General features: G+C 48.3%; 1 protein-coding gene across 5 annotated transcripts in view; it reads left to right on the top strand.

Annotated features, from left to right (window-relative positions):
• Window positions 1-6254: 6254 nt before the first annotated feature.
• Window positions 6255-10364, top strand: part of Ciz1 (CDKN1A interacting zinc finger protein 1) — an 18621-nt gene continuing 14511 nt past the window's right edge. For 2 of the 5 annotated variants that reach the window (XM_029559900.1, XM_029559896.1), the window contains exons 1-4: window positions 6255-6417; window positions 7030-7195; window positions 7483-7598; window positions 9778-9849. In XM_029559900.1, coding sequence (XP_029415760.1) covers window positions 7032-7195; window positions 7483-7598; window positions 9778-9849 — 352 coding nt within the window. In that variant the 5' untranslated portion in view covers window positions 6255-6417; window positions 7030-7031. The remainder of the gene's footprint in view (window positions 6418-7029; window positions 7196-7482; window positions 7599-9777; window positions 9850-10364) is intronic. The other 3 variants (XM_029559907.1, XM_029559905.1, XM_029559910.1) reach the window with 3 other exon arrangements.

Genomic DNA, 10364 nt, shown 5'->3' with positions numbered 1-10364 from the left:
ACTTTATTTTGTGATAAAGAGATAGTTCAAGCCAGGGAAATGGCTCAGTGGGTAAAAACACTTGCCGTACAAGCCCAAGGACAGGAATTCATGAGTGTGATCTCTGGAACCCATATAAGATAGGAGAGAACAGGCTCCACAGACTTGTCCTTCCCACACTATGCTTCATGTGACCTCCTCCTACCCCCATACATATACACCAACACACTAATAATACTTTTTGGGGGGTCTTTTTGAGATAGGGTGTCCCTGTAGCCCCAGTTGGCCTGAAACTCACTATGTAGACCAGGCTGACCTTGAACTCACAGAAATCCACCCATTTCTGCCTCCCGAGTGCTGGGATTAAAGGCTTGCACTACCACGCCCGGCTAATAATATAATTTTTTAAAAAGGGACAGGACTGCTGGGTGTGGTGGCGCACGCCTTTGATCCCAGCATTCCGTAGGCAGAGGCAGGCAGATCTCTGTGAGCTCAAGGCGAGCCTGGTCTACATAGTGAGTTCCAGGCCAGCTGGGGAAGCAGTGAGACCCTGTCTCAAAAAGACCAAAAAAAAGAAAGAAAGAAATAAAAATTAAAAATAAATAAAAATTAAAAAGGGACATGGTTGGAGAGATGGCTCAGAGATTAAGCGCACAGGCTGCTCTTGCAGAGGATCTGGGTTCCATTCTCTGCACCCACATAGTGGCTAACAACTATCTGTAAATTTTCCAACCACATGGTGCACGTACATACATGTGTCCACGCATTCATACACATACAATAAAAAAACAAAATATTTTTAAAAGAGGAAAGAAAGAGGCTTCGAGGTGTTTCTTCAGAGTCATGGAGGGGGGTGCTTAGAGTTTGGGCATCTCCCTCCAAAGAAATCTTTTGACTTTCTCTCCCTGAAAGCGATTGATTAAAGGCAGTTAGACCGAAATGGTAGACCCAGAGAGCTCCCACCCACAGCCTCAGCTTGTCTTCAAGGTACAAGATTATACACATTAAAAAATAATAATTTGCCGGGTGTGGTGGCACAGGCCTTTAGTCCCAGCACTTGGGAGGCAGAGGCAGGCAGATCTCTGTGAGTTCGAGGCCAACCTGGTCTACATAGTGAGTTCCAGGACAGCTGGGGCTATAGGGAGACCCTGTTTCAAGAAGAAAAACAAACAAAAATAATAATTCATTCTCCCCATGATGAGGTTATCCAAACCAATCATTGCAAATTAGAAAAAAAAAAGGGAGAGAAGTTGAAAGCCCCCTCTTGAGCTTACTACACACATAGAGTTATTTACACCCCCCCAAGATATCATAATGTATATGCAGTTTGGGAACCTGCTGACTTCACACCCCGTTGTATCGTGAAAACCTAACTTCTGGTAGCCGTGTGCTCCCTATTCCTTAAGAGGCAGACACCACGGCTTATTTAGTCTTTCCTTAAAGTTGACTGTTTTCATAAATAACATTTCCAGGAGCAAACCTACTAGCTTGCAAAGTCTCATTTCTGATCATTTTCTTAGGCTACGTTCTTAACAAGGACAGAAGATAAACAATTTGCAAGTTGCTGTCCAGAAAAATGCGCATGCGCACTCAGCTAGCGCTGGCTTCCCATCCTCACTAGCACCAGCATTATTTTTAGTGTTTTCACTTTGGCAATTTGCTAAACTCGCCGAGTGCCATTGCCAGTGCTAAGCATTATGTAATGTAATCCTCACATACACCTCCTGGAGGGGCACTCGTTTTACTGATGAAGTGGGCTGAGAATACTCTCCTCACCCCCAGGGTCTGAGGCGCTAGAAGGTAGGGGAGCCATGATTCAATCCCAGTCTTCAACACAGGCGCCGAAAATCAGGGTGCATACCTGTTTAATCTGAAGGCCACCATGCCCCCCTGCCAGAATGCGTTTTGTTTTTTGTTTGTTTGATTTTTTTTTGTTGTTTTTTTTTTTTGTTTTGTGTTTTTGAGACAGGGTCTCCCTGTAGCCCCAGCCGGCCTAGAGCTCGCTTAGATCAGGCTGACCTTGAACTCAGAAATCCACCACCTTCTGCCTCCCGAGTGCTGGGATTAAGGCATGCACCACCACACTCAGCCAGAATGTATTTTTAAAATATTTTCTTTATTATTTTTATTTTATGTGTATGAGTATATTGCCTGCGTGCACACGTGTCGTGCGTTGCCTCGGAGGTCAGAAGAGGGCTTCAGATTCCCCTGGAACTGAAGTTAAGGACAGCTTGTAGCTGCTATGTGGTTGCTGGGAATGGAACCCAGGTCCTCTGCAAGAGCAGTCAGTGCTCTTAACCGCTGAGTCATCTCTCCAGGCCCCAGAATGCTTCTTTTTTTTTTTTTTTTGAGACAGGGTCTCCCTGTAGCTCCAGCTGCTTGGAACTCACTCTGTAGACCAGACTGGCCTCGAACTCACAGAGGATCCGCCTGTCTCTGCCTCCCGAGTGCTGGGATTAAAGGAGGACGCCACCACGCCCGGCTCCAGAATGCATTTTTAAAGACTTGTTTTTATTATTATTTTTAATTTTGTTAATTTATTTTTATTTTATGTGTATGAGTGTTTTGCCTGCATGTGTGTTAATTGCACCCACGCATGCAATGCCCAGGGAGACCAGAAGAGAGCTGCCTCCAGGATGTGCCAGCTCCTGCCCAACAGGTCCAGGGGTTGTTAAGACACCTCTGACACCTGCTCTGGCTGCAGTTGCAATGGTCCAGAGCTTGAGGACAGCGCTTGTCACCTGACTGCAGTGATTTGTTGTGGTTGTTTGGCGTCCGAGGTCCCTAGCGCCACCGTGTGGCCCTGTCCTCATACAGACAGGCTCCAAAAAAGGGGATGCTCCGGAGGAGAACAGACATGAGGTGCCTGGATAAAGGAGATAGTGAGGGAGTGCTTGACAGGACGGTTTTAGGGGCAGGATGAGAGCCATTAAAAAAAATACATAAATACATAAATAAATAAATAAAATAAATAAATAAATAAATAAATAAATAAATAAATAAATAAATGCCATTCGGAGCCTCAATCCAGCGACACAGAAGCCTGAGTAACCTGGAGGTGCCCCTACATGACTGTGAGGATCTGCTAGACATCTCCCAGGTCAGTCACCGGGACCTAGGAGGCACCCCCTCACCTGAGGCAGATGCCAACTTGTTCATGGATGAAACCACTTTCGTGACAGAGGGGACCCAGAAGGCTGGAGCTTCTATGACCACTTAAGGGGATGTCATCTGGGCCCAAGCCTTGCCCCAGGGCACTTCTGCACAAAAGGCTGAACTGATCACTCTATGTTGGGAAAAGGATAAATGGGTGAACTTCTTCACAGACAGCAGATGAGTCTTTGTCACCCTTTCATGTCCATGCCATGATCTACAAGGAAAGAGGACTCTGACACTCCCATGGCAGAAGGTCAAGTGGCCCAGTGGGCTGCCAGGCTCCCTGTTGAGCCACTCCTGCCCCAGAAAATGGAAAAGGACCCCACAGCATGATGGACTATGTCAGACTTCAGAATCATCTTTCCTGCAGCCTTGGATGCCTCCTTGTGGACCAGCCTCATCAGACAACTCACTTGGGTACCACCAAACTGACTGAACTACTTTCTGGTATTGTGGACACATTCTCTGATTGGATGGAGGCCTTTCTCTCACAATGGTAAAAAGTCTCCTACATGAGATAATTCCTAGGTTTGGGCTGCCTCTGTCAATTGGCTCAGATAATGCTAAATTAATCGTAGAGACCCATGAAAACTGGCCCAACCTCCTGTCCTGGATATATTAGATATATTCCCTGTAAGATGGGTTGCATTCCATATAAGATTATGTTCAGGGGGCTGGAGAGATGGCTCAGTGGTTAAGAGCACTGGCTGTTCTTGCAGAAGACCCGGGTTCAAATCCCAGCACCCACATGGCAGCTAACTCCAGTTCCAGGGGATCTGACACCCTCCTCTGTCCTCCTCTGTATGATAATAGTGCTTTTTTAAAATTCAGACTCCCTATTAAATTGAGAAATTTAAGACAAAAATCAAATGGCAAGTGACAAAAATGCAAAATATGAAATAAAATATGTACTGGGTGAGAGTAACACAGCTTATTAACGACTACAGAAGAAAAAGTCAGAAAGTCACAGACACAGGAAAAGGAACTACAGTACAATGAAACAGAGAGAACGACGATGCAGAAAAAGGACTGATGGGAAATCGAGGTCAAGGAGGAGAAGAAGAGAGCAGGTGGTATTTGACGAAATTTTAGCTACATTTAAAAAAATATTTTTATTATTTTTATTTTATGTGTATTTGTGTATTGCCTGCATGTAAATGCACCTGTGTCATGCAATGCCCTCAGAGGACAGAAGAGGTTGTTGGAGTCCCTGGAATTGGAGTTACTGACAATTGTTAGCTGCCATGAGGGTGCTGGGATGTGAACCTAGGTCTTCTGCAAGAACAACCAGTGTTCTTAATCTCTGAGCCATCTTTCCAGCCACCCAATTTTTTTTTAAGGATTATTTTCAGAAGGCTGCCTTCCCTACTGCCTAAAATAAGGGACCCTATTCTGAAAAATCATTGGTCAGTATCTCTTAAAGTATCTCCAGTCTCTGGGCTGGAGAGATGGCTCAGCAGTTAAGAGCACTGACTGCTCTTACAGAGGACCCCGGTTCAATTCCCATCACCCACAAGGCGGCTACAAACTGTCCTTAACTCCAGTTCCAGGGGAATCCGAAGCCCTCTTCTGACCTCTGTGGCACTGCACTACACGGGTGCTCTCAGATACATGCAGGCAATACACTCATACACATAAAATATTAAATAAAATATTTTTTAAAAAGTATCTCCAGTCTCTTCAACAAGTTCATTCTAACATCTGAGACATCGTCCTGGTTCCTTCCTCTACACCTGCCACCGGTTCTCAAAGGAGAGACCAGTAGTTAGTTCCTTGTTCCATTGCTGGTTTGATTGGAATCCGTGACCGACTACCTTGTTTCTAGGCCTAACAATACCTCTGTCCTTCTTCTCCTCCTGGGTCCAATGATTGGTTCTTGCCTAATTAACTGGTTATTACCCTATTCTGAAAAATTATAGTCCATTAGCCTCCGTCAAATTAATTTCCCCGAGAGCCTAGTGTGCTGTGAAGTGAGATTATTGAGTCAGCACTTTGACTCGGCCCTAAGGCCATGGTGGAGTGAAATGTCAAAACAATGCCATTTTGTTCTAGCTGACTTTTGTTTTACCTTATCTGTGTGTTTTGTTGCTTTTTTTTTTTTTTTTTTGGTCTTTTTTGAGACAGGGGCTCCCTGCAGCCCCAGCTGGCCTGGAACTCACTATGTAGACCAGGCTGGCCTCGAATTCACAGATGCCCCTGCCTCTGCCTCCCCAGTGCTGGGACTAAAGGTGTGTGCCAAGATACTGGGCCTAAAAAATAAAATTTATTTTTTTATTTATGGTTTTTTTTTTTTTTTTTTGGTCTTTTTTGAGACAGGGGCTCCCTGCAGCCCCAGCTGGCCTGGAACTCACTATGTAGACCAGGCTGGCCTTGAACTCACAGAGATACGCCTGCCTCTGCCTCCCAAGTGCTGGGATTAAAGGCGTGCACCACCACGCCTGGCATAAAATTTATTTTTTAACGTGTATGAGTTTTATGCCTGCATGTATGTAAGTACACTCGAGTAGTAGAGTGCGGGAGGAGGTCAGAAGAGGGCCTCGGAGGCCCTGGAACAGGAGTTACGGGTTGTTAGCTTAGCTACCATGTGGGTGCTGAGAGTTGAACCCGGGTCCCCTGCAAGAGCAGCCAGTGCGCTTAACCGCTGAGCCATCTCTCCAGCCCCTAAAACAGAAAAATTTAAAACATAACTGAAGCGCCTCCTAGGCCAATTCTAATATAAATATATCAATCATCAATCAATCATTCAATCAATCAAATCAATCATCAATCAATCGATCACTTTCAATGGGCTCTAGGGGGCAAGCTCCTGCAAGCGGTGGGACCTTGGCCGCCCCCTGGAGGGCTGCACGCGGGCTCCGGATAGCTGGACCGCGGTGGACACGATCCCTCCTGGAAGTCCCTTGCCATGTGCCTGGTGGACAACAGACTGCGCCGCCGGGGCCAGGGATGGAGAGTCCGCGCCGCCCAGCGCCGCCCAGCCCAGCTGCCTAGCCGCGGGAGCCGTCGCACACCCACCGCGTGGCCGCTGGAGGCCACTTCTGCAGTCCCGGGCAGCCGCAGTGGGACCTCCGGTCCTCCAGAGGGCGCTGCCCGGAACCTGGCCCGGCCTTCCGAACGTCCAGGCCGCCGCTGAGTCTTGGGCAGGTCCGGAACCCGCGAGGCCCAGCCACCAGGTTCGCGTGTGGCTTTCGCTCCCGTGGCCTTCGTGGGGTGACAGGATTGCTGAAAGGCGAGGGAGGAGCCTGCGCGGTGCCCTCCGTGGAAGCCACTCGGGGAGGCGAGGTGTCGGGGCTGGGACTAGGGAGGGGGCCCTGTAGGGTTCGGGGTTACTTGCAGCTAGGCTGCACCTTTTGTGCGCAGGCGAGGCCAGAGGATCTGATGTGTGTGATGTGCAGAGGAAGCAGGTGGAGGAATAAAGGGCGATGGAGGGGCCTGGGGATGTACTAGAGTTTAGGGAAGCTTTCCCTGCTCAGGGGTCACCAAGGAAAGTTGAAGGCTGCGGGGCGGGGGGGGGCGTGTGCTGATGCTATTGGCACTACATAAGGAGAGGGGGACGGTATAGAATAAAGGGAGAGGGGTGTGAGTGGGGAGGTGCTGGCACCAGGAAGTGGCAGACGGCGGGGGGTGGGGGAGGTGTGACTTGGGGTTTAAAGGATGGAACCGCCAAGTGGGGCAGGACCTGGCAAGAGTAGTTTCTATCCTGTTTCCCGACAGGCTTGGCAGCTGGAAGACCCAGGTGCAAATGTGCATGTTCTTGGCAGGGCTGGGAGTGTGTAACGGTGCAGCTCAGCTGGGAGTGTGCAGCTGTGGGTTAGGGAAGAGTGGTTTGGTTGGGGAGAGGAGCTGAACTGACCCATACTTGGGGACCAGACCTTACCCCCTTCCTTTCCTCAGCCATGTTCAACCACCAGCAACAATTCCAACAGCAGCAGCAACAGTTGCAGCAGCTGCAACAGCAGCAGCTCCAGCAACAGCAATTGCAACAGCAGCAGTTGCTGCAGCTTCAGCAGCTGCTCCAGCAGTCCTCACCACAGGCCACTTTGCCCATGCCTGTCAGCCGGTGAGTTTCACGTTTGGGAGGATGGCTGCTCCAGTCTGACACTCAGACTCCATGTTTTGGACCAACCCCCCAGCTCCCCCGACCCCCGTCCCAGCTCCCTCGTCCCCATCCCATCACAGTCCTATTTCCCAAGGGCATCCTTGTTTGAATACTCAAGTCATCGTTCCCGCCCTAGAAGGGATCCTCCATCTGCCGTAGAGAGGGAGAGCAGGGAGATGAAGGGGTCTCAGGTGGATGGAGGGTCTGACTCTCCCAACACCCCTCTGACATGCCCTCCCATCACACAGGGGCCTCCCCCAGCAGATGCCCCAGCAGCAGCTTCTGAATCTCCAGGGCACCCACTCGGCCTCCCTGCTCAATGGCTCCATGTTGCAGAGAGCTTTGCTTCTGCAGCAGTTGCAAGGTATGACAGCTCCCAGCAGCCCTGTTCCACTCAGTCTCACCAAATCCATGCAACCCTCCCCTCCCCTGTCCCCCAGCATCCTGGCTTGCAGATAAGGAGAGCGGGGCTCCACAAAGTCAAAGTCCACACGCTATGACGCTTGCGCTTCAGCCAGTGTTCAGCACATCTCACTCCCACGCAGATTAGATGGCGTTTAGCACATGGCGAAGCTGAGAAGGGCAGTGATTTGCCCTGGGTTGTGCAGCACAAGCACTGACCTAGTCAGACGTAAGCCTGGGCCTCCTAACCACCAGGGTCGTGAATGTTTATCTCTGGCCATGAGTGTGAAGCCAGTGCCCTAGCCTCAGTTTCCCTATGTGAAGAACTGAGACTTCCTTCTGAGCTGCTGCTCCAGACTACTGATAACGCTCAGGGGAGGTCCATCATAAAGAAAAGTTTTTTAAAGAGGGATCATGTGCTCAGTTGCATGGCAGGTAGATGCTGGTAGTCATCACTTGTAGTCCTGCCAGGACCCTGAGTGTGGACAGCTCTGGGAACTGACTTCCAGACGATGGGCAGATGAATGAACAGAGAAAAATCCCAGTGTGTACATGTATACCCCCATTCCCTTTTTATTTTCCCGTTTTGGAGTCACACTTATCACAGTGAAAATAATGTTTAAAACAAAACAAAACTAAAAAATCAAAATGGGCTGGAGAGATGGCTCAGCAGTTAAGAGCGCTTGCAGCTCTTGCAGAGGACATAGGTTCAGTTCTCAGCACCTGTGTCCAGTGACTTACAACCACCTGTGACTCTAGCTCCAGGGAATCTGATACCCTCTTCTGGTCTCTGCACGTATCTGCACACCTGTGACAGACACACACATACACCTAAATAAAGCTGAAAAAATAAGTATTTTTTTAAAAAATCATTTCAAAACAAAACAAGCAAACAAAAAACCATAGTAGGAAAATATTCACTCATCTCCTAAGGAAAGTTGCCAGTCAATATTTTGGTGTTATTTCCTTCTGTGTTTTTTTTTTTTTTTTTCCTAGGCACAAGCTTGGGGAGTTGGGGAGTTGGATATGATTATTGTGATTAGTACAAGTGAGGGGCTGTGTCTTTTATTTTACTTTTTTTTTTGGTTTTTTTGAAGCAGGGTCACCCTGTGGCCCCAGCTGTCCTGGAACTATGTAGACCAGGCTGGCCTCGAACTCACAGAGGATCCGCCTGCCTCAGCCTCCTGAGTGCCGTGATTAAAGGCGTGCGCCACCACACCCAGCTTTTACTTTATTATTTTATTTTACAGTGCTAGGGTTGTTTGTTTTGTTTTTTGTCTGAGACAGGGTCTCCCTGTAGCCGGAGCTGTCCTGGAACTCACTATGTAAACCAGGCTGGCCTTGAACTCACAGAGATCCACCTGCCTCTGCCTCCCAAGTGCTGGGATTAAAGGTGTGCGCCACCATGCCAGGCCCAGTTTTGTTTTTTGAAACTGGTCTCCCTATAGCCCCAACTGGCCTGGAACTCCCTGTGTAGACCAGGCTGGCCTCAATCTCACAGAGATCTGCCTGCCTCTGCTGAGTGCTGAGATTAAAGGTGGGCACACCATCACACCTGCCCGTTCTGTTTTGTTTTGAGACAGGGTCTTACTCTGTAGCCCAGGCTATCCTGGCGCTCACTGTGTAGGCCAGGCTGTTCTTGAACTCACAGTCATCTTCCTGCCTCAGCCTCTAAGTACTTGGATTACAGGCATAAGCCACCACCCCTAGCCAGGGCTTGGGTGTGAATCCAAGTTATTCTTTTCTCCCTGTAGCCTTAGCTGGTCTGTAACTTGTCATGTAGACCAGGCTGAGATTCTCAGCCTGGTTCACAGAGCTCAGATTCAGAGATTCATCTGCCTCTGCCTCCCAAGTGCTGGAATTAAAGGCATGTGGCACCGGGCCTGGCAGATACAGGTTATTATTAATAGCTTTTAAGGTTTCACTAGAGGGATATGCCCTTACTTACCTAAACCTTGTCAGTAATTTATCTGTTTCCATTTTGTCTTTTCGCTTTCTCTTTGCTATCTTAAATAACTTTGGAATGAATATGATGTTGAGTCTCTTCTTAGATTAAATTCCAAAGCAGAATGACTGAGTTGGGGTGCGGGGATGGCTATTTGATGGCTTTTCATAAGTATTGCCAAATTGCTTTCCTAAAGGACTGGACCAGTTTGCAATGCCACCAGCCACGTATGACAGTGCCGGCCTCACCATGCCCACAGCAACTTTGGGTATTATATGTTTTTATCTATATGTCTGCAGATGTAGATGTACATATCATTTACTGAGTTGGCTGGCAAGAAACCAAGCTGTGTCATTAATGTTTTAATTTGCATTTCCCAGTGCTTGTGCTACTCACCATTTTTGCATCTATATGTTAAACATTGGCATCTTTGTGAGCTGTCCGTGTCCTTCGTCTCTTGTTGGAAGGTGTTCCATCTTTTGCCCTATTGTTTCTAAGAGCTTGCGTTGTCCGTCTGCACGTATGTGTATGTGTATTTGTCGTAAGTTGTTTGGGGACTGGAGAGATGGCTTAGCAGTTAAGAGCACTGGCCTGCTCTTGCAGAGGACCCAGGTTTGGTTCCCAGCACCCAACATTTACACATAAAATAAAAATAAATTATTTGGGGCTTGAGAGATGGCTCAGCTATTAAGAGCACTGACTGCTCTTGCAGAAGACCTGGGTTTGATTCCCAGCACCCACATGGCAGCTATGAACCATCCTTAACTCCAGTTCCAGGGAAAT

This window comes from Nannospalax galili, unplaced genomic scaffold (genome assembly GCF_000622305.1).
Source record: "Nannospalax galili isolate Female #2095 unplaced genomic scaffold, S.galili_v1.0 scaffold290, whole genome shotgun sequence".
Taxonomy (NCBI): domain Eukaryota; kingdom Metazoa; phylum Chordata; class Mammalia; order Rodentia; family Spalacidae; genus Nannospalax; species Nannospalax galili.
This window is presented reverse-complemented; position numbering and strand designations above follow the sequence as displayed.